This window comes from Netta rufina (genome assembly GCF_964035555.1).
Source record: "Netta rufina genome assembly, chromosome: 2".
Taxonomy (NCBI): Eukaryota; Metazoa; Chordata; class Aves; order Anseriformes; family Anatidae; genus Netta; species Netta rufina.
This window is the reverse complement of record NC_140124.1, coordinates 111,772,078-111,797,556: the sequence shown is the minus strand read 5'-3', so window position 1 is coordinate 111,797,556 and position 25,479 is coordinate 111,772,078. Positions and strand designations below refer to the sequence as shown.

The 25,479-nt window shown below is 37.1% G+C and overlaps 1 protein-coding gene across 1 annotated transcript in view; it reads left to right on the top strand.

The window, feature by feature from the left end:
• The window catches only part of SNTG1 (syntrophin gamma 1), a gene marked incomplete at both ends in the record, with an annotated part of 193,048 nt that overhangs the window by 84,318 nt on the left and 83,251 nt on the right, over positions 1 to 25,479 (top strand). The window contains one exon of the mRNA XM_084281661.1: positions 2,796 to 2,925. Within this exon, the coding sequence (XP_084137787.1) occupies positions 2,796 to 2,925 (130 nt within the window). The remainder of the gene's footprint in view (positions 1 to 2,795; positions 2,926 to 25,479) is intronic.

Sequence of the window (25,479 nt, the reverse complement as noted above, 5' to 3'; positions counted from 1 at the left end):
CTAGACCTGTTGGCCACACTGTTTCTTATGCAAGCCAGGATGCTGTTGGCCTTCTTGGCCACCTGAGCACACTGCTGGCTCATATTCAGCCAACTATCCACCAATACTCCCAGGTCCTTCTCTGCCAGGCAGCTTTCCAACCACTCGTCTCCCAGCCTGTAGCTCTGCTTGGGGTTATTGCGCCCCAGGTGCAGGACCCGGCACTTGGCCTCGTTGAACTTCATACAGTTGGCCTCATCCCATTGGTCCAGCCTATCCAGATCCTCCTGCAGAGCCTTCCTACCCTCGAGCAGATCGACAGGAAGGTCCCCTTCCTGGCTTCTCCAAGAATAGAGAACTCTACCATTTCATGGTCACTCTGCCCAAGACAGCTTCCAACAACCACATCTCCCACCAGTCCTTCTCTGTTTGTGGAGAGAAGGTCTAGTGGGGCACCTTCCCTGGTAGGCTTACTAACCAGCTGCATCAGGAATCTATCTTCCACACTTTCCAGAAACCTCCTAGACTTCTTTCTCTGGGCTGTGTTGTGCTTCCAGGATATATCTGGGAGGTTGAAGTCCCTCACGAGAACAAGCGCTGATGATTTCACAACTTCTGTCAGCTGCCTATAGAACTCCTCATCAGTCTCCTCATCCTGGTTTGGCAATTTGTAACAGACCCCGACCAGGATGCTTGCCTTGTTGGCCTTCCCACCAATCCTAACCCATAGGGACTCAACCTTATCATTCTCAGCGTCAAGTTCCACAGCATCAAAACACTCTCTAATATAGAGAGCCACACCACCACCCCTTCTGTGCTGACCGTCCTTTCTGAAGAGCCTATAGCCAGACATTGCAGCACTCCAGTCGTGAGAGTGGTCCCACCATGTTTCCGTGATGGCAACCAAGTCATAGCCTGCCTGCTGCACGATGGCTTCCAGCTCCTCCTGTTTGTTACCCATGCTGCGTGCAGTAGTGTAGATGCACTTCAGTTGGGCCATTGCCTTCTCTCCCAGCCTTGCCATTGTTCCCCTGGCACAGCTCCAACAAGCCTTGTTTCAGCCCCATACCCCTTCTTACCTAGTTTAAAGCCCTCTCAATGAGCCCCGCCAGCTCCTGGGCTAGGATCCGTTTTCCCCTTATAATCAGCAAAATGTCTGATCATAATGCTGTGTTATGTAATAACTTGTTTAGCATTTTATTATAGAAGAATTTTCAATTTGTATTTATAGACATTTAAAATAAAGGTATATTAACTAAATACTATTTTAGCATTTTAGCATTAACATTAACTAGAGATGTAATGCTTTAAATAGTACTTCTTCAAGAACTTTGTCAGAATTATTGTGAAAATGAGTAGTTAATCTTTAAAAGAATTTTCTATCGGATTGTTCCTGTAGGGATTTAAAGACTGATCACCACTTCTGTGAAAAGGCTACTGAACTGATAAGTTATCTAGTAGATTTAGAGAAACCATTGGTCTCTGCATGATCGTGTTCATATGTGCATGATCATCCTCTACATGATAGAATTGTTAAAAAAAAAAAAAAAAGAAAAAAGAAAGCAAGCATGGCTCTAATTCATTTTTTATGCTTCTCCTAGATGGACAAAAAAGCCTGCACTTGACAAAGACACAGCAAAGACTTTTATGGTAGAGATAGATATTAGTTCTATGTTCCTATACAACTAGACAATAATTTTGATAACATAAAACAAATGCTTTTGCAGAATGGAAATCAGTGGCACTTAGTTTTACAGTGAACATAACACTCATTTTGCCCCAGCCACCTCAGAAAATCTGAATGACATGCTTAATTTTAAACCACAAATTTATCACTAATGAATTGGGTTGGGAGAATGCCCGCATTATTACTCTCATTACTCTGCATGCTTAGTAATCTTCTGCTTTTGGAAAATGATTAATATTGAGCTTTTTGGGTTCTGAAGCTGAAGACCTGTAAGCCTTCCAAAGGCTCTTAGCCAAAAAGGCTATTTGCAGAAGAAGTTAGGTCCGTTACAGCTTTAGCATTTGAATTTTTTCTCTTGTTTTGTAATTGTTCAGCACTCAGCTGTGGAAAGTCAGTCTATAATGCATCACAAAGCATGGTGTAAATGCCCAGAATGTTGCTGGTGTAGAGACACCCAGGTGGACACTCCTTTTGTCAATGGATGTCTCTTGGCATTTCAGTGCATTTTACTAATCATCCTACATTCAGAAATGCAATTGGAAAAATAATTAATGTTACCTGGTCAGTTCTGAATTCTCCAGCTTTTACATCAGTAGGTAAAAAGATGATCATTCACAATCAAAATCTGATCACCAAGAATAAGGGTATATCGAGACAGTAACTTTACTGCATTTTAAAAATATAACAGAATATAACAGAAATATAACAGAAAAATGAAATAAAAGTTTTTGAGAAAATTCAGTATTCCACTGAATTTATGAATGGTTGACTACAGTCCAATGCACATTTTCCTTCTCCATGACCTGCAGTATTAAAGCATTAACACTTTGATATGCATCAGCTATTTTACTTGTTTAGCTTCTGAAGTCACGCAGTGTTGGTTAAGATTCCATGGTGCTAGTCTACGGGATTTTTTTATAGCTTTATGGAAACTTAATATAGTTGACCTTTTAGCATAATCATTTTAATATGTCAGGTATTTATAAAACATGAAGACCAGCAATTTATCAGTGTTCAGTGGCTGACCTTCATTGTAGTTGAAAGAAAAGCATTTTCTACAAGTATTAAGACGGTATGCTAGAACAGATGAAATTTTCTTCTGACCTGATCTGTTATGACATGTCTATAGGCAAAATGCGTTCCAAGTAATTGCTGTGGATGGGGTTTGCAGCGGAATAATTCAGTGTCTCTCTGCTGAAGACTGTATTGACTGGCTACAAGCAATAGCAAGTAACATTTCCAACCTCACAAAGCACAATGTAAGTATGGATCCAAGTAAGCCAGAAGGTTTCCCAATCATATTTGATTATAACTGTCATAAAAGCCTAATGGGTTCAAACACAGAATTGTCTGCATATAAACAATGCTTGAGGCTGTCCGAGAGAAGTCAAGTCAAGTTTATCATCAAATCAGATTTTGTGAGAAATCGTTGAATGGGAAAATATTCTCCCTTACAGTCATCTAGTTCACTTCATCAGTATCAGAGTTACATACTTCTGAGCAATACCAGCTAACATGAGAAACAAAGACCAGACAGAGGAGAAAGACAGGTGTGATGGACAAGCACATATAAAAGCAAAAGGGAATTCTGCATTTTCATGATAGTTTAAAAAAAAATTATATACTAATATTGTTATGCTCAGATCTGAATAGGTATAAGTTCTGTTCACTTAACACAAGGCCAGTACCAGAACCATTCATTACCAGAAAAGATTAAATGCATTTATGCTTCATGCACTGTACTTTTAAGGTCTGATCTTGTGGGATAAAGAACCTTTTATTGAAGCAAAGATAAATGTTATGCAAAGGTTTTACTAAACTACTACCAAGTTCAGTTGAAAGCTCTTTCAGACCTATCTAGGATGTATTTTGCATTTGATATATGACATGTCATTTTTAACTTAGAGTTCTATACAATACCTTTCCTGTACTTTCTCAAAAAATACGGAACACGTGGTTAACTCAATTACTTTGAATTGAGTTATAACAAGGAAGACCTTAAGGTTTTAATTTATATTCTTCCAGATTTCCTTAAGTGTGCTTTAGCCTCCCAAACCTAACTCTAAATTTGCTTTTGTTTCAAATACAGGGAATGCATTGAAGGAAGTTGTATTTCTTGCAGTTTTATATTCAAGATGCAAAACTATGTTCCATCTGGCAGCAATATGTAAAAGTCATTGTATTATAAAAACGTGACAGACATGAATTCATCCACCATCTGCAAGCTTCCATGCAATGCAAGCCAACTTTATGGCTATTTATTCCTCCTTACAATACTGCTGCTGTATAGAACTTCTTGTCTAATCGGCATGCTGATAAATGACAGTGATGGTTACTTTATTTCTTGCCATCTTTAGTTCAGATTACTAATGATTTCTAATGATTCTTACTATCTAAAGTAGTATATTTGTTTACTTATAAAGATAGTTGACCCTAAATTTTATCTGATAATACTCTGAGACTGTAATAATGGTTGCTTAGAGTAACGTGAATGTGGTAATACTCCATTGTTACATTAAATATTTCCAGTGATTTAAAGATCAGTACAGTATATAATTCTACACTAGTTTCCATAAAAACAGAAACAGTGTAGCTGACGTTTTATAATTGGAAATTGCTAATTATACAGTTATTATGCAAACATTTATATTTACTTTATTATTCCAAATACATCCTGTAAAGTAACTGTAATTTATTAGGGCTTATCACAATTGTCAATGAATCTATTTTAGAACTCTTGTAAAAGTTCATAGCCCATATGAATTTATGGAAACCAATGATACTCTCTTTTGCATGACATACTTTTATTTTAAAATTTCAGTTGCCAATAAGACTTAGTTATTTAACAGTGTATGTGAAAAGTGAATCTAAGAACAATAGACATTCAGAAAAAATAAATAAAAAAAAAAATCTGTTACTCAGAACTATGATTAAATGTGAATAGAGGTCCCTATATTTTTTCTTCTCTCTCTTTGTTTTTTTTACAAGATGTTTATTGACATAAAATATCAACAGCATAGTTGATGCTATTGTTTTTCCTCTGTGAGAGGCATTTGATCATGATCATTCTCCATTTCCGTGGCATCCAATACCAAAGGAACAAACAAATTGTAGGACTTTATTTAAACTTTTGGACAAAATGCAATATATTCACTCCCTTGAATTTTAGTTTCAGTGAACTTCTTATTTTTATCTAAGAGTTATGTAAAATATTTTTTTGTTTAAATACCATATGGTCCATCAAAATGTAAACTCTCATCTAACTTATGAAACAGAAGGAAGAAGATGAGAACAAGAAAGACTATAATAACTGAATTGTTTCTGAAAACATTTCCTTTGCCAATGTCATGTTTGTTCTCTGTAGATTTATCTTGCCTAAGGTTAAATGTCTTAAAGCAGAATGTCTGAAGAATGATCCCCTTGATTTACTTTTGACATCTGTTTTCTGATGAGATTAATTTCCTCAGGACGTGTCTTTCTTTCCTTTGACTGGTAAGGGACCCTAAGGTGGTGAGTTCAGACTTAGATATATAAGGAGAAGAGTATATCCTGTCGCTAGTCTCTTTGTGGGACAAGAGAGAGCTTCTCTGAATAAATCTAGCAAAGACATTGCTAGATATTTTGACAGAAAACATGCTAGTTTCAAACAGTAATTCTGGACCATTTTACTGTCTGAAAACAAAATATCTGATGGTTCAAACTCCACAGATGTGTGTGGCAAAAAGCCATCTTTCCTTCCCTGTATCCCTTTTAGTTGTGAAATGTAAATCCCTGTCTCCACAATCTCCTGTTTGAGTCCATGTTTCAGTTATTTTTTTGTAATGGTAAAGTCTGAATCTCTTCTGTCTTGACACAAAACGTTGATGTTTGACACAAAGCTGGTGTGGTTCATTTGCAGAATCAGCAATGTAGCCAGAGAGCAAGAGAATAACAAAAAGTCACAAGTGGAAGCAAAGACAAAATGTCTTGATGTTATCACCTTTGAAAGAGTGTATTGCTAATTGAGTATAAGTAATGGAGGTTGAAAGATGGTGTTTGCAGGCAAACGTATTTTGCCAGCAGTGGTTAGACTGTCAATCATACAGTGTGACATGAAACTTGAATTACAATGCCACAAAATAGTTATAGTTTTAATGCACACATCAAGAAAATGGTATTCTGGCTACTCAGCCACAGATTAAAGCATATCAATATGCTGACTGATCTAGTTGACTTCATTTCTTTTTTTTTTTTTTGTCAAATTTTTTTTGCTATGAAGTCTTTTTCTTTGTATTCTTAGTAAATTAGAACTGAATTCATCAGGGTTTGTGGAATACTGAGAGTGATACTGCCAGTTCTAATCTCTGTAGATCTCCAGAAGCCATGGAACAATTACATATGAGATGAAATAGATCCCTTTAAGATTTCAAAACATGAATTGACTTGTATATGGTTATGCAACAAACAGGATACTATAGAAATGCACTGTTGAAAGTGACTTAATATTGCACTATAATCAATGATCTGATGATCATTGATCTGATGATCAATGATCTATAAAAGTCATTGATTTCTGAAGGTGGCTTCATCTGTGTTAAAAAATTCATCAATTAAGCATGTGCTTCAATAAACAAAGGGTTTATATTAAGTCCAGAGTTTTCTCTAAGCAATCCTGAAACTGAAGCTCACGTGCTGAAAGCTGAATATGTTAAATTGAACTGCACATGGAAACTCTAATTGTTCTGTGAATTGATAAAGTAGAAAAGGGTTTTATGCCTTTATGCTTTTTTATTGTCAGTCTGGATGACAGACCAAAGAGGATTAGAAAGGGAACAATCTGCTGCTTCCACCTTTTTTTTTTTTTTTTTTTTTTTTAATCCATGCTCCAAGTAGGAATTTGCAATTCTGCTGTGTCAATTCAACTGTGAACTATTAGCCCTTCAATAAGCAACTTACAGGCTGTGTTAGTTTCTGTGATAATTAATACTGATTTCTAATCTTTTGACATTTATTTTGTTAAATAATTTTATGATAACAGTATCCAATAGGTCACATAACTTAAGAAATTATGCTATGAAAAAATAAAAGACTCCAAAATCACATGGTCTATAAAGATCTACCTCTTGCCATTAAATCCCTAATTTATGTGGTACAGTTTTTGAAGGGACTTAGTATTTGTAATGGCTTTATCAGGGTTAAGATTTTACCTAAGGTAGTTTTCAAACGTAGTCCAATTCAAAATTATATGGGTGCCCCAAAAAATTGTTTGGGTGCCCGGCACTACAAAGATAACATGTTTCCACTTCTTACCTTGAAGCTATTAGCACTTGACAGAGAAGAAACAACAGGAACTTCATCAGCCAGGAATGACAGGCAACTAAGTTAAGGTTGCCAAGTGGAAGGTGACAAAAAGAAAATTTTAAATTTATCTTGAGAATGCCCATAATATCTTGCAAGATTTATTACCCAGTAACTTGACATCATTCCATAATGGCAAATTTTTCTGTGTGAATCTTGCAAAATACCATGTATCTGTAAAATTACTGAGGTACACTTATGGTGCAGATAGAAACATGACGATAGGGTGAATTAATAGGTCTACAAACTTAAAATTAATAGATCTACAAACTTAATGTGATTTTGGGCACATATTTTCCTGAACTTAAGCTTGCATTTTGAACAGTTTCAAAAGATCAATTGAAATCATGGATTTAATCATGTGCTTAAAATATAATGAGTAACAAAAGAAACTGCTGCTAAGATGGACAATATATTTGTCCTTACTTTCACTGGAGAAAAGAGCAATAATACTTAATTATATATCTCTATAATGTTGAAATTCAGGTACAGGAATTGTGTAAGTAATTAGGTAGAGGGAGAGAAAAATCAATAAAAAAACAAGAGAAAAAAAGCAATAAGATTAGTATGAACTGTTTTACTTGTGGGAAGAATAAAATATCATAGGACTACATTCAGTGCTTAGTAAGTTTTTAAAAGATGTTCACTCTTTTTTTTTTTTTTTTTTTTGCCAATGTACTACGAGTAAGAACATACAGTAGAATGCTATGTTGCATGAATAAATCAATGTCACTTATATGAAATGAACAGGTTTCACATTTCTATTTTTGATTTGAAATAGCATGGCAAAACCTTCAGAAGGCTCTGACGTTAGTCATTTTGGAGTTTGCAGGGATGTTAAGCTCTTAGATGCCCTGTGAAGTATTACAGTAAAAATAATCTTTTTGTTGGTCACTAAGCTATGTACATTTGGAGCAAATCCGAAAACAACAGTATTAGTATCAAACCATAGTAGTGTACAAATCATAGTAGTGTATTCTGTAGTAGTGCAAAAGGCAAATACTGACTATTGTCTAGAAATTTATTGCCTTTTAAAATGAAGACAAAAGATAGAGGAGTATAGAAAGTCTTCAAAAGATTCTTAGTAGATTTTTTTTTCCTATATTTTTTCCCAAAATGGAACATAGGTAACAAACTACACAAATAAGTTGGATGTTATCTACTAATGTTTGTTCAACTGTTTTCTAAGCAATATTAAGTACTCAAGCATTTACAGAGTTTTGATACTTCATTTCTTCGTTTTGCTTTCCATTCTAGACCTTGTAAAGGAAATCACAAATGTCTATTCCAATACTGATTTAAAACTATGAAATGTAACATAATGATGCCATAGATGTGTTTTTTTTTCATATGTGGTTTCCTTGAGGCACATTGATATAAGTGAATAAACGTAGCGATGCTGCATCAAATTTACAGAAATGGAGTCTTTTCTGTTTGTCCTTCCCTTTTAAACTTTAATTAGTAATGATAGCTTTTCAAATGAAATAAAATTGGACTTTCTGTACCAAACTTCTCCCAAATGCTCAAACTATTTTTAATAATAGTTTTTCAGTTTTACTGTATGCAGTGTCAGATCTTGCGGCAGTCAATAATATCTTATGAAAGTATTATTGCCTATGCTGATGTAAATGATCATCCATACATCTCTAAAATATCATGTAAGAGAAATAACATTCTTAGAGACAATAAAATCAAAAGCCTATCTTTTTAAATGTTCCTCATACGGAAGGGCTACAGTGTACCTGTTAAATGCAAGCCTTAAAAGAAAGTCACACAATACTGATGCAAAAGAATATTTTTTGCAGTTTTATCTATATAATGGTGTCACACAGCAAAGAATCCATGCACTTTCTCTGGTTCATCCAGTTTTGTATGGATTTGAGCTAAACAAGGTAGGCTTGGTATTTAGACAAAAACAGAACATGAGAATATATGATGTGTTGTTTAATCCGTGTGAGATTTATACTTAGGACTGAGTAGTACCGAATAGTACTGAATAGTACTGAGTAGTACTGAATAGTACTGAGATTCTTTTCCTTCATTCTATTATTGTTGAAGACTGAAATTGACACACTATAGAAAAGTCCACGCTCTGTTTGGTTGCAAGACACTTCGGAGAGATGCCTTGACATCTCACCCTGATGAAGGATAGCAAGGAACCTGTAGTGAAGAAAAAAATAAAAGTTTCATTATTGGTTTAAAGTGGCAAAGAAAGAATGACAAGAGTAAAAGCAGTAGGACCAGTCTGACTGGGAATACAGGTAAGCCACCTGAGTTTTTGCAGAGAGGCAGCACACAGAAAAAGAAAGTTGCCCTTTCCTGCCAAAATGCCAGGCTGCCCTCTTAGTAACAGTTGGAGACTTCCAGCATTTGACCTAGTTTTTGTTGTGTAGGAAACTGTTCAATATTCCACAACTGGTTTATTTTAACTAAGAGTGTGTTGAAAGAGGCTATTGAATTACAAACTGCTGTTGGTAAAACTGCAACTGGGAACTGGGAGGGGAGGCTAGGCAATAATAATCTTCCTTTTTGTTTCCATTCTCTTTGCAGTCCAAAAGAAACCCAAAACCATAAACAAAAAGAAAAACATGAATATCATTATAAAAGCAATCTTAACTTGTTTTTACATCCCTTTCCTCTTACTCACCTTTGGAATACATTTTAAAAGGTGGTTACATCAAAAGCTTTGGCTTTTTTCCAAAGCCAATTTAAAAAAAAGGAATTAAAAGAAATTGCAATGCACTCAAAGAGCCATAACACACCTCAGGGTATACATTATTAGTAGGCTAATGTGTTGAAAGCACTTTCTCCGTTTGGTTGTCTTGCTTCATAAAGTGCCGTAGACATCCAGTGCATTCTGGTAGCACATAGCTTATATTTGCCTGAGGAAGAGAATGAATCAGAAATCCACCACAGAGGGGTGGGGGAGAAGACAGGAATTTCAGTCATTCAGGGACACCTTCAAGAGATGAGGGAAACAAGTCCAGTAGACAGGAAAAGAGACAAAACAACAAATTACTGGTAAGTAGAAACTCCTGCAAAGGAAATGTGACCAAGATCATTTGGATTTGTCATTTCTCTGCTAACAAAATGAGTTATGAAAATCCGTGGCAAGTTTCTTCTCTCCTAATAATACCTCACATAGTAGTTGTGGCAGGCAACTGTGAGGAAGGTCTGAAATTACAGCCATGCTGATGGCCTGTGTGGCCATTCCATATGATTGCAAGTATTTTTGTTCATTTGTGGTTTTGTTTGTCTGTTTTTGTTTTTGTTTGTTTTGTTTTGTTTCAGAAAATGAGGTCATTACATGCAAATCTTATTAGAAAGAATGTCATTGATGTCATGAAATCAAGCGTGAAATAAGAATGAAGTACCTTGATTTCTTCTTTTTGCCCAATGTACAACACTCTGACTTACTGCACTCAAGAGAGTATTATTAATTTCTTTTTAGGATTTTTTACCTTTTAAAGAAACTTTGAATTTTGCTAAGAAGTGAAACAGATCCTAGAGATGCAGCATTCTTCATACAATCCTTAATTTTACTCTTTACTAAATTGTGCTTTTAGGAACCAGATAAAAATATAGGAATACAAATAAATTTAAGTAAAGTAAGTCTTGAAGGTGTAATATGTAAGTTTGTGGGTGACACTAAATTGTGAGGGGCTGTTGTCTCCATCAAGGAGAGGCCTTGCAGAGAAATCTTGACAAATTAGAGAGCTGGGCAGTCACCAGTCACCAACAGTATGAAATTTAACAAAAGCAAGTGCTGCATTCTGTACCTGGGAAGGGGAAACCCTGGCTATATGTACAGAGTGGGGGATGAAAGGCTGGAGAGCAAACAGGAAAGATTCCATGGAAAGGGATCTGAGGGTGTTGTTCAACAACAAGTTGAATATGAGGCAGCCAGGAGAGCCAGTTGTACACTGGGGTGCATCAGGCACAACATTGCTAGCTGGTCAGGGGGAGGGATTGTTCCACTCTGCTCTGCGCTTGTGCGGCCTCACTTTGAGTGCTGTGTGCAGTTTTGGGTATCACAATATAAAGACATAAAACTAATAGGAATATAAAGACATAAAACAAAGGAGGGCTACAAAGATGCTGAGAGGTCTAGAGGGGAAGACGTATGAGATATGGCCGATGTCCCTTGGTTTGTTCAGTCCAGAGCAGGCTGAGGGGAGGCCTCATGGTGGCCTGCAGCTCCCTCACGAGTGGAGCGGTGGGGCAGGCGCTGAGCTCTGCTCTCTGGGGACAGTGACAGGACCCAAAGGAATGGCATGGAGCTGGGACAGGGGAGGGTCAGGCTGGGAGTTAGGGGAAGGTTCTGCACCCAGAGGGTGGTCGGGCACTGGGACAGGTTCCCCAAGGAACCTGTCATGGTACTGAGCCTTCCAGAGTTCAAGAATTGTTTGGACAATGCTCTCAAACATATGGTTTAATTTTGGTGTGCTCCTGTGTGGAGCCAGGAGTTGAACTTGATGATCCTTGTGGATCCCTTCTAAGGGTATTCTGTGATTGTATGATTCTAATTAAATGGTCTCACAGAAAAGTTATGTGTGTGTCCCTGAAAAGGCAAGATCGTCTCTACCCAAACTGTTTACATAGTCAATGGACAAAAGAAAATGTCTTTAAGATGTAAAGAAAGTGAACCAGTCCTCCTAACTTAGACACTTACTTCTATCCCATTAACTATATAAAGAATGAAGACATCTCTAGAGGGTAATTCAATCTCCTTGAATTAAGTACCTACCTCTCCCAATTCTAATAGGAAATGGCAAGAGAGTACTTTAGCATAATAGCCTACAGGTTGGAAGAGTCACCCTGATATGAGAGACAGGAGCTGTCCATGCTACTTGGCCTTCAGGGCTGGCACTGTCTCACCCCTAGCCAAAGGATGTCCAGAGACAGAGCAGGACTGGGGCTCCACTCCCCCTTCCAGACACTGTTCTCTTGGCTATCTGTTGAGCCATGTGTGAAATTCATGCTCATGCAGGGAAGTAACCCTTGCTTCCCTTGCTGTTTACCAGGAGGCAAGGATTGGTTTTCTAGGATGTAGCTCTCAATCAGGCTCTCTCTTGAGTTGGTGCATTGCTTAAATGCAGTACGTGTGCTTCTCGCCTTCAGCCTGATAATCCAATGTCCTGTATCATAGTTGGGTACACTGGTATTACCTGCCATGACCAAAATGGACACAGGCACTTCGCTCCCTATACTACAGCATTGCTTTTATTTTTGCAGATTTTTTAACCCAACTCGATTCACAAATCTCGTGAACAGTGCAATTCCCCCAGTTGTTTTCGGCCAACTATAAGGCTGATAATACAGGGTGGATATACAGTTAGGAAGAGAGAAGTCATTGCAAACTTCTTCAACCATGTTTGCTATGAATAAGCAAGAGCAGAAAAAACAGGCCTCAGATAGATGTCTTCAGTTGAGCACCTGAGAATGTTTTATATTTGCGAATGCTATAGTCAGGTAAGCCTTCTTTACCTTTTTCACTACTTCTCTGTCTTAGAGTTTCTGTTGTGATCCACAAAAGTTTTAGAACTAAGAAAATGGGGAAAAATGTCTCATTTTTGAGATCAGATTAAAATTCATGCTTCTCTGAGCTGCTGTCCGCATGCATAGGACATGTTCACCACCATTCTGAAATACTAAGGCTTCTTAATTTGTGGCATAATAAGTGCTGCAAAACTAGCCCACATAGCTCTGGGGAAGGCAGATTGTTGCAAAACTTCACCTTTCTTTTTGAGCAATGGGCTCGTTATTGCTGAATAAAGAATATGAATGAAAATATTCATTTTCTTTTGTCCTATGTGCCTTTCCATTTACTGTGGCTGTAGCTTTCGCACCATGCAGGTGCACAGATTGGGGAAAATACAAGTTTTACTGGGTATTTCTAGATATATGTGCTTAATATTACTTTGCTGGAAAGCCAACCTACAGCTGCTGTTTAGATTTAGGAAAACTCTTAATATCCATATTATTGATTTAATAATCCTAATCAGAAAAAAAGAAAATACTCCTCATATGTGGTACTTATTCATTTTACTAATGTTAAATTTATTCTGTTCAGAAAACAAACAAACAAACAAACAAACAAAAAAAAACATAATATCTTAGGTAAAATGCTGTCATCAATAAATGATCTAGGCATGAATCTCAAAGATAGAAAGAGGTAACAGCTAGAGGACGGATTGGAACAAAGAGAAAGGTGCATGACTGTGATTGCACATGTGGCTTGGTGTCACAGCATGGGCTGCATTGTGCAGCACAGCTGCTCTTATTTTGGACACAGTCTGTGTTTTCCAGATGATACCTTAAATGATACCTAAACTCTTTTGCTTATTTAAATGAACTGTCTGTAAGGGACCATGAGGATATGCATAAGGGTGCCCTTGCTCACTTACTGCTAAACGTGATACTTTTTTTACAGTATAAAATAAATAGATGTATGGATAGACAGACAGGCAGATGGATAGATAGATCTTTTAGACAGACAGATAGATAGATGCTTTTTAAAAATGAATCAAGTTTTCAGTAAAGAATCACAATCTCCCAAAAGCCTCTCTGAAACCCAAGACTACATAATTCAGAAACACTGAAATGCTGGAACCTGGCAAGGGTTGTGCTGCTTGGCTCCCTGCCTGCTGGCTAGGCTGGCTCAGAGGCTTAAGCATTTGTATCGAGTGAATCTGTGGCTATATTGCATGGTGGAAAAGATAAATTGGAGGTCCCAATTTATGGAAGAGTGTAGAGAGATGGTTAAAACATCATGGAAGCAAAATGGTAGAATAATCTAACTCTCTCTAGAAGGGAGAATAAATGGAAAGTTTAATCCTTCAAACTTTTATTAGGTTGATTTTACTGGAAAATGTTCACTGACATTCAGACACCTGTTTTAGTGTTTCAGATTCCCTTCTTGCTGTACTGATCTTATTAGTCATTTCCATAAAGTATTCTGGGATGACACAAAGGTCTTTCTTATCATTGGTTTTCCTGAGATGCTCCAGATGTCTACAAAGCAACGCTTGAAGTTTATTATTATAACAGAAGTCATAGAAATGCAAAGGCAAATATGAAGCAAATTTTTAAAGGACATTGGCATTATAACTAATAAATATTGTAAAAGTGAGCAATGCCTACATAGATGTTTGGGCTTTCAGCAGTGAGCAGTGTCATTTAATCCTACATACTTGTATAATTGTCAGAGGATGCGAACATATTATGCTTACCATTTGTTCTTTGCCAGGCTGAAAACACAGGCTACTCATAAACTTATATTTTAATAATGTGTACATTCTATTTAATTGTTTGTCTTATTTTGTATCAGTAGGAATAATAATTTTAAAGGTATTTTTATTTTGACATCATATGTAGGGTATTTTAGAGGAAGAAATATCTTTTTAGGCTAACACAACCCCTAAGGACTTGTGGTGTTAAACTTTCTTTTTCAAGTTTCTCTTTAAATAATTGATAAATTTTAGTATATATGCATATTTAACATCCGAATTATTGCTTTTTGCATCAAATTAATATAAATGGATCTTGATATGACTGTATAAACATAATCTATATATTTTTAATACTATAGAAAATAAAACTCTAAAAGGTGATTTTGACAAGCTGTTTTAAACAGTTTAAACTGTTAATAAGCAGTCAAAGTGCCCAAAGAAATAACCGGTATACACCTCCATAGCTGAGGTTTCACTGATAGCAGTAAAATATTTTGCAAAGTATGCCTGCACCTTTATTAAGCTAGCAACTCTTGATACAGGAGGAGAGAGATTAGCACATTTATTTACCAAACAGTAACCATAAATAGGATTTTCATGTCAAAATGTAATGAGCAGAAGTCAGGAAAATAAAGTATGCAATTTGGATAAAAAGAGAATTTTTCCCAGGTTCTGAGAGCAACTAGCACTCCCTAAGGCTTGCAGATGGTCCTACCAGTAAATTAGACTGCCATTCACTTAGATGGTCAGGTTGTAGGCCAAATCTAGCTTAAAGCAATTATAGCTGACTGACCTCTATTTAGTCTTCTGACCCCAAACTCTCTTTCCATTACCTTTGTAAGTTCATAGAACAAATCACAGCGCAAATCATAGCTTATGCATGGTATGCTTATAACGTTTTTAAACCCTGAAACTGGACTCACAGAAACTTCCCACTTTCTCCTGGTTATAATACTATTCTCTGTTATGTTAGAGTGGCTTAAAATGCAGTTTACTTCATGACATCATGTACATTTTACTTCATGTACATCAGCAAATAATAATATATAAAAAAAATGACTTGTATCGTTACTGATCTATGTAGTTCAACTGGCAATATTGTTTTTATCTGATCACAACAGTTACAAATCCAAGGCATGTTTTTTCTTCTGTATTTGAATAGAAAATAAACCTTTACCTCCAGAAACATTAACCTCTCAGCTTGAAAGGTCATCTTGCATTTTTTACGTTGCTGTATTCTTTCCCAGCTATTAGAAGAAAAAAAAAGAAAAAAAAAAAAAAGAAGAAAAAAAAAAGTTGATATTAATACCAGAATTATTTTCAACACTGGCACTCTTTCATCAGTCTGTCTTCCGCTTCTTAGCAGTTCTTTGTATTGTCTTTGTTACTCTGTTTACCATTACCATTTCAGTAGTATTTCCAGTAGAGCATAGGGGAGTCTACCAATACTGTGTTGCCTCTTCAAAGGAACTTTTTTGACATTATTGTATATGAATACCTGTATCACCAAAACAAAACAAACAAACAAAGAAACAAAACAAACAAACAAACACACACACACACAGAAAAATAAGATTATTTTGAATAAATAGCATGTGAATTTATATTCCACTAGTCCATTGGAAGAAAGTGCAAGACGGAACTTCTTGGCAAAATGATGAGATCTTCCTTAACCTAAGCACAGGAGAGAAAAAACAGAGTAGAATTAAGTTGTTACTAAGAGTGGGCTTGGGAAGTCTAAGTATGTAGAAATGTGGCAGCACTAGATGAGATTTGCTCAGCAGGGAAGCAGCAAGGATGAAAAGAAATAGTTTTCACATACACCAGTGATAAGAGTCAGAAAGGAAAAGGCTGCTTCACTGCATACTGATAGATGATGAAAAGAATGTCAAAGTATTTAATGCTCTTTTGGGTCAGAATTTACATAAATGGTCAGTTGTAAACGGACAATTGTGGCCATGGGTAAGTGTGACACAGTCTTGAATAAAGTTGGAATACATTAGAGACAAGACAGAGAACTACTTATACATTAATGAGAAGAGTTTCAAGTACATACGTTCTTTATTATCCAAGCCAATATAAATATATACTTATAAATACAGATGTAAATATGTATATATATATAATATGTTTAATATATAAAATATATATATAGGAGTTAGAATACTTATGTCAACTGTGTCCTATTTACATTAGTCAAAAGCTACAAAAGATTGAAATTCCATTCTAAATCCATTTGCTGCGTACAGAAATATTCTAGATCAAATAAAAAAATAGTAAAGTAGACATGATAGATTCTATGTGGTTTAAAACACACAATGAAGACAGCTGCAGGGGTAAAAGCTTTCTTTATACAGCTCTGAGTTCATTACTTTTTTTTTTCAGTTGTGAACAGCTTGAAAGTAAATCTTTTGCAAATTGTATTGTGTGTATTAATACTCACCTAATTACTCCTAAGTACAGTTAGTAGTCATAGTGAAAGAGTAATTCTGTAGTTGATATGTGAATTGCTGCTTTCATTCAGTTTGGGGATTACTTTTTTTCTTCCTGGGTTTTGAGATTACACTGTCACAAGCAGCCTATTCTTTATGAAAAGACATGAATGATATTATTCAGATATTTAATTGCTTCGTTCAGTTCTAAACTTTTCAAATAACACATAATTCTGATATATATAATTATTTAAAATGTCATTATAATAATGTGAAGTTTATAGAGCTACATCCCACACCATAGCAATATATAACAATGTAACCACACAATTGTACTCTTTGTACATCATCCATTTTCATTGCAACTTGACATACATATTTCACATGTTGTAAATTTTAGCTTTTGTGTTCTTCTATTAATGTAATTGTCCTCACGGACCATTATACCTTTGCTGAATAACGTTCCCTGGTTTTTGTTTTTGTTTTTTTAATCTTTTCACTATAGTGCTGTAGTAAGCATGTATGATTGCTAACTAAGACTTAGTAGATTAAAGAGTAAAACTGGTGAGGAAAAATAAATTAATTGTTTAACTTTTTCCAGTAATTTAAGTGTTTAAATGTACCTTTGATAGTGCATTTTATTGTTGAGGCTCAGAGAACTTGACCCACTGATATCTTGAAAAGATTAAATGCTGCTTGCATTTATTAACTTATAAAAATGTGTTTTCATTTTGACTACAATAACTATTGATATAGCAAAAGAAAATCTATACTTTTGATTACACAATGTCTTTTACTGCTGAAATTATATTAGATAATGAGCTGCTGTTCTGAAATCTGTCGAAACAGATGCACTTCCAATGAAAGATTTTTTAATTGTTTCTGTAACTTTATATGCTATGTGACATCTCTTACTCATGCACAAATATGTCATCTTAAAATGGACTATTTTTTTTTCTTTTTCTTTGTTAAAAAAATGATTTTAAAATATCATATTTAGATATGATCATATTAAAATATCATATTTATCACATCGATGTATGTGAAGCAGGGGCTGGACTGTGTGGAACTTCAGGTCAGCGATGGCAAAGTTGAGAGCCTCTGGGTAAGGATCAAGGGACGAACGAATAAAGGGGATGTCGTTGTGGGAGTCTATTACAGACCGCCTGGCCAGGACGATAGCGCCGATAAATTATTCTTTACAGAACTAAGAGAGGCCTCGAGATTAACTCCCCTTGTCCTTATGGGGGACTTCAACTTGCCGGACGTTAACTGGGAGTGCCACACGGCTGACACGAGCAAGTCCAGGAGGTTCATGAAGCACCTAGATGATGACTTCTCGGTGCAGGTGCTAACGGAGCCAACTAGGAAAGGTGCCCTCCTAGACCTGTTGCTAGAAAACAGAGAGGGTCTGGTGGGAGATGTGGTGATTGGTGGCCGCCTTGGTCATAGTGACCATGAAGTGGTTGAGTTCAAAATTTACGGTGACAGAAGGAAAAGTGCCACCAAAACCTCATCCCTAGATATGGGGAAAGCGGACTTCAGGCTGCTCAGGGAACTAGTCAGCAAGGTCCCCTGGGAAACTGCTCTTGAAGGCCTCGATGTCCACCAGTGCTGGTCACTCTTTAAGCGATGCCTCCTAGAAGCACAAGATCAGGCAATTCCTAAATATCGCAAGTCAGGCAGGCGGGGCAGGAGGCCGGCGTGGCTGACCAGGAACGTTCTAATGGAGACTAGGCGGAAACAGAGAGTGTTTCGCTACTGGAAGGAGGGCCAGGCGTCATGGAAAGAATACAGGGATGCTGTTCGTGTTTGTAGGGAGAAAGTTCGAGTGGCCAAAGCACAGCTAGAGTTGAAGCTGGCTGTGTCTGTGAGACAAAATAAAAAGGGTTTTTTTAGATATGTAAATGGAAAAAGGAGAACTAAAGAATACATAGGGCCGCTCCTTGATAGGGAAGGTCTCCTCACAGACGATGACGTAGGCAAAGCAGAGACGCTTAACGCCTTCTTTGCCTCTGTCTTCAATGCCGATGATGGGCTTCGGGACCCAGGGTGCCCTGAGCTGGAGGGCCGGGACGGTGGGGATGACAAACTCCCAACTGACCCTGAACGTGTGCGGGATTTGCTACTCCACCTGGATCCCTACAAGTCCATGGGTCCGGATGGGATTCATCGCCGGGTGCTGAAAGAGCTGGCGGATGTCATCGCGGAACCTCTTTCAATTATTTTTCAACGATCCTGGGAATTTGGAGAGGTCCCGGTAGACTGGAAGCTGGCAAATGTTGTGCCAATTTTCAAGAAGGGTCAGAAAGAAGACCCTAGCAATTACAGGCCTGTCAGTCTCACGTCAGTGCCTGGTAAAATCATGGAGAAGTTGGTTCTCGGACTTATCGAGGCGCACCTGGGGGACAAAGCAGTCATTGGTCCCAGCCAGCATGGGTTTGTGAAGGGTAGGTCCTGCCTAACTAACCTGATTTCCTTTTATGATAAGATCACCCGTATGGTGGACCAAGGGAAACCAGCTGATGTGATTTTTTTGGACTTCAGCAAGGCTTTTGACACGGTTTCCCATAGGATCCTACTGGACAAAATGTCCACCATACAGCTAAATAAAAACATCATACGATGGGTGAGCAATTGGCTAACGGGCAGGGCCCAAAGGGTTATGGTAAATGGGGCTGCGTCAGGCTGGCGGGCGGTCACTAGTGGGGTCCCTCAAGGCTCCATTTTAGGGCCGGTACTTTTCAATATTTTTATAAACGATCTGGATGTAGGAAAAGAGGGTATTTTGAGCAAGTTTGCTGATGACACCAAACTTGGAGGAGTTGTGGACTCAAATGAGGGCGTAAAGGCCTTACAGAGGGATCTGGACAGGTTGGAGAGCTGGGCGATCACCAACCGCATGAAGTTCAATAAGAGCAAGTGCCGGGTCCTGCACCTGGGACGGGGAAACCCTGGCTGCACATACAGACTGGGCGATGAGACGCTGGAGAGCAGCCTAGAAGAGAGGGATCTGGGGGTCGTGGTAGACAGCAAGTTGAATATGAGCCAGCAATGTGCCCTGGCAGCCAGGAGGGCCAATCGTGTCCTGGGGTGCATCAAGCACGGCATCGCTAGTAGGTCAAGGGAGGTGATTGTCCCGCTCTACTCTGCGCTGGTGCGGCCTCACCTCGAGTACTGTGTGCAGTTCTGGGCACCACAGTATAAAAAGGACATGAAACTGTTGGAAAGTGTCCAGAGGAGGGCTACGAAGATGGTGAAAGGCCTGGAGGGGAAGACGTACGAGGAACGGCTGAGGTCACTGGGCCTGTTCAGCCTGGAGAAGAGGAGGCTGAGGGGAGACCTCATCACAGTCTACAACTTCCTCGTAAGGGGGTGTCGAGAGGCAGGAGACCTTTTCTCCATTAACACTAGTGACAGGACCCGCGGGAACGGGGTTAAGCTGAGGCAGGGGAAATTTAGGCTGGACGTCAGGAGGGGGTTCTTCACAGAGAGGGTGGTTGCACACTGGAACAGGCTCCCCAGGGAAGTGGTCACTGCACCGAGCCTGTCTGAATTTAAGAAGAGATTGGACTGTGCACTTAGTCACATGGTCTGAACTTTTGGGTAGACCTGTGCGGTGTCAAGAGTTGGACTTGATGATCCTTAAGGGTCCCTTCCAACTCAGGATATTCTATGATTCTATGATATTTAGCTTAGTCTAATGCAGTGAAATCCAATAAAAAGTCATAGGTAAGCCTGAAATCCACATTAACATAAAAGTCATCTTTAAATTTTCTTTTGGTACCTCCAGTGTTGGTCTTAGTCATTCTTAATGCCAAGAAACTGGTAATTCTTAAAAGGATAATTCTATTGATTAGTTATGAAGATGAATTGTGAGCTTTCAGCAGAAATAAGAACTGAAAACATAAGGCTTTTATAGGTAGCTCAGTGACATATGAGAATATTTATTTATTTAACATCAAATTTAGCAGGTATATTAATACCTAGTTCATTATCACTTGAACCTAATGCCTCAACAGCTATTTCATATTATGTCAAACAAATTATTTAAGTAACATAATACCAGGAGATCTTTTAGCTTACTTGCAAGCAGGTTGTTATCTGGTGCTGTCAGCCAAATTCTTTCATAAATATTGCTGTTCTTTCTGAGAGCTCCAAGGGAATAAGTGTGTAATTCTTTTAGACAGAAAAGTGAAATGTGACACAATACAACACTAGTTGTTTCTATGTTTTTTGTTGTTGCTTTTTATCCAATCAAACTGAAGTAATGTGAACCTTGGGATGATGGTGGGATGATGGAAGATACAGTACTAAATGATACAGAAAGTATACTACATGCCAGTAAAAGTAAATATACCAGAAAGTAAAGTATACTATAGTACCAAAGACTACAGAAAAACTCTTTAGCTTCATTGTCTCTGGTAAATGTATTTGTTTATGCCATCGGCAACTGGGAAATTTATTGGTTTGCCTGCAGGAATTCATTTAGACCTGTGCTATGGTATAAATATTAATTGTGTTTTAAAAATCACTATTTGCATTTCTACAGGGCATTAGGTTAACATGGTAACATATTAATGTTAGGTTAATGTTAGGAGGGTTAATTGTCTTGTGTGTTATACATAATTGTGTAAAATTCCCCATTTCTTCTGTCATTTTATTACTCATTTTTTCTTATAAAATGCCAAATTGTGAACTGTAAATATTTTCTTTACCAAAGTGAGAAGTCCTGAAATAATGCAAACCTTGTCAAACTGTGAACTCTTTATAGGTAAAGTCAGAAGCTTGTTGATAGTTTGAGAGAGTAGGAACAAAACAGATTTGGCTGCTGTCTTCAACAAACTGCTCCTCATTCTCTTTCAGCCAAGTCGCACTGAAAAGTCCAGGTTGGCAAGAGGGACTTAAAGGCTAAGAGCTGTGTGACTAAATAAATGAACCATTCAAAAGCTGTGAATAAGAACTTTTTTGGGGGGAAAGGGACAGGAGGAAATTAATGCAAGTGTGCCTTGTAAGTGTGCAAACTGTTGGTGAGAATGTAAATTCTATTGTTAAGTATTTTTCTTCCAGCATATACTAGTGGTGGAAATGGAAAATTTACTTGGGAACCAAAGCTACAGATGTCTCACTCCAAATCTTAAAGTGGATTTGTAGGAGTTATTGTTTGCATTTCTTTTTCCAGAGAAGACTGTGGAGACCTAAAATGCCTTGAGAGGATCATACGTTCTTGTGAAATCCCTAAGGAAATATATAGAGAAATTACATGATAAAGATGTCAAACTGAGTGAAACTTGGAATTGCAGGCTGTAGATAAAAAGACTGACAACAAGTCAGGAAACCAACAGTAACATCTATTGTGAGGGAGCAAGCCCTGGCTAAAGAGACATTTCTACTTGCAGGTCTTCTTTGGAGGGAAATGGTTAATTCAGTGGTTAATTCTAGGCAGTGATGCATTACAATGCTGCCCCACACTATCTTAAGATTCAAGCTTAATGACATAGTGGATAAAAAAAAAAAAAAAAAAAAAAAAGAAAACCTGGCAGGATGGAAAAAATGTGAGATTAATGATCTGAGGAAGCAATGTATTGGTCATCATCAATGACTCACTCCTGTGTATGATGAAGTCTGTCTAGTGGCTGAACCTAACATTGTAGGAAGCCTTTTGTCTCCCAGGAGCTTAAACCTGAAGGATGTTGCCAAAGCCATATAGCCAAATGACAGTTCTCTGGGGCTGCTTATTCATGTGGGCATGGCTGTGTTTTGGGGTGACTGTAAGCAGATCAGAAGTTACTATGAGACTCTTGCAGGTATGCAGACGAGAGTCAGGTGTTGTAATGTGCTAGTCAGTCCTAGGTAATGCAGGAAAAATGTGTCAAAGCAACCAATGCTTATATGCAGTGTCACCAAAGAGGTCTTTGGCCTCTTTGACAATCGCATGAACTTGTTAGGAAATACAGGGTGAAATGGAACTGTTTAGCCTGCAGAAAAGGATAATGTTTCAACTTTATAAAAGGTACACAAAGAGCATGCAGTCTCTTCTTCGTTTCTGTAATGAGAAGCAATGAATGGGATTCTTATGCAATGCAACCAGAAAGAGTCGGTTTAGGTATTATGAAAACTTTCGGTGCTAAGTGGAGTGGTGCTTACTAATATATTCACTCATAAGGCATTGATGGTTACATCATTACAGGGTTTTATAAATGGTTGTACAGACAGCTTTGATTTATTCAGTTTAGCCATATGTTTTTTATTTTGTATCATCGTAGCATTAACATTCATTATCAGTGCTTGTGACTGCATTCAGAAATATTAGGATAAGACAAACTATGGAAAACATTTAACTAATGTTTATCCTCCATTTGTTTGGAATTCCATGAAAACCTAAAGAAAATACTGTAGACTATATATTGTATTGTCTAAATGCTACATTGTAGTGAAATTATAAGTGAAAAGTTGTGGCAAAATGACCAGGCCCTGGTGTTCATGTGGTCATTACACCACAAAAAGTAAAATTGAAATGTGAATTATCCATGTTATTTAGTTTCCATGAGAAATCACGAAGTGTGAAGTCAGTTGCTTTAAATCAGGAGAGGCATATACTCTATGATAATGATCCACCCCCCCACACTCCATAAGCAGGGACATTTTTCAGTAGATCAGGTTGCTCAAAGCCCCATCCAACCTGGCCTTGAACACTTCCAGGGATGGGTCATACAAGTTGTGTATGCCCATACTTCTCTGGGCAACTTATTCCAGTGCCTCACCACCCTCACAGTAAAGAATTTATTTCAAATATCCAATCTAAACCTACCCTCTTTCAGTTTAAAACCATTACCCTTTGTCCTATCATTACATGCCCTTGTAAAAAGTCTCTTTCCATCTTTCTTATAAGCCACTTCTAAGTGTTGAAAGGCTGCAATGAGGTCTCCCTGAAAACCTCTCTTCTCCAGGCCAAATCACCCCAGTAATAACTGTGGTAGTAACTGTGATGAACAGGTGGGCTAAAGAGCTGCAGCCCTGATACTCAGCCATCTAAATCCTTCCTTGTTAAATACCAATCTCATCACTTCATGTTCTGTGTCACTTGAACACTACTTGCATGCAATACATATTCATTTTTAAATTTGATTTTTTCTTTCATGACTTTCACTACATTATTAGCTGCTATGAATTCCTGAATTTATAATATAAATACTTTCCAAATGACAAAAACACCCAGCCTTGTTACTTTCTAAATGCATATTGTCTATTATTTGTTTTCATCCCAGTTTCATAACAAGCACAAATATTTCAATGCATTAAATAAATATTAATCTTATATACTACACTTACCATTGTGAACTACATATTAACTTCAGAAAAAAAAAATATTCCAGCTCCAGAAACCTTTCTGACTGAATCAATGACAATTCTTAATCATATCTAGCACACATTTATCTTCTTCTTCAACACTATTCAAGCAAGTATTCAAGCATTTTTCATGTGTTTTTGAATAGACAGCTTTGTGAAGGGGTGTGATCCAAGGTTTTCTTCAGTGTGCTCTTACTTCAAGATCTAATTCTTTTCATTGCCTTAACCTAGTTCTTTTGACAAGTGTAGGTATATTGAATCTCCAAGGTGTTGGCATTTTGATATCATGATGAGTTCAGGACTTCAACTTCTTTTGCATATTGTCATCTACTAAACCAGTCATTATGACCTGCTACTCCTGCCATATTCTGAAGTTTAAATGTTATATTCTAGTGTTCTCAGTCAAATTAAAGTTAAGTAAAATATAATAACTCAAACACATTATCTCAAACAAACTTATTTTGTGACATTAGAAAGTTCAAGATCCCACAATAACTTGATTATAGTCTGTGGAAACAAATTACAGATTTCTAGTGCCAAGCTTTCTCTTGCAACTAGTGAACTAGTTTTCCTGTTTTATCTTTCAGCAATATGAGTTTTGAATACATAGAATTTTTCTATTTAAATTTAAACATAAGTCTTAAGCAAGATTATATAGAGAAAGGATATAGCAAAAACCTAGTAAAACATATTGAAAAATAGGTGGAATTTCAACTAATTTTTTACTTGAATATTAAGCATACAGAGAAAAATAATGAAATATGTGTTCTGGAGGCCTCTGGTAGTTTCTGGAATGCAGTATTTCCAGGTGGATATCCAGAAGATATCAAAGGTTTATGTTGAACATATTTTGAGTAAAAGTTACATAGAATTTATAATTTTAAAAAAGATTAACTGGAGGAATCTAAAAGAACTGTATTTCAAATGGAAGTCTGATACCTTCAGAGGAAGACTGAATTAATAGTTGCTACGTAAATTACATCTTTACCATGGAATCTACATATGTTTTCTTAACATGAAGTAAAATGGGTTTGAATACCTATGAAGTATTCAGAGGTGCCCAAGAGGAATATATCTCACTATTTTGTGAGTAGTTGTTTTACTAATGAGTTTCTCAAGCAGTTTTTATTTGTTTATTTATTTATTTACTTTTAGTATGACTGAAAATTCAGTTATCATACTGCAATGAGCATTTAAATTACCTGCAATTAATTACTTGGGAAAAAAAAAAAAAAAAAAAAAAAAAAAGCTCCTTGCATCTCTAAGTCTTTTTTTTTTTTTTTTTCTGTTCAAAGTTTTTCCAGTAAATCTTCAGTAGGGATACAGATGTTTCTCCCTTTGAGATGGAACCATAGCAGCCTTTTCAGTCAATGGCTTTCAATTGTGTCTTTACTAACATGCATGTTACTTCTGGCATTTTAATGACGCTACTAGGGAGACTAACTATTGTGAAAATGGTATG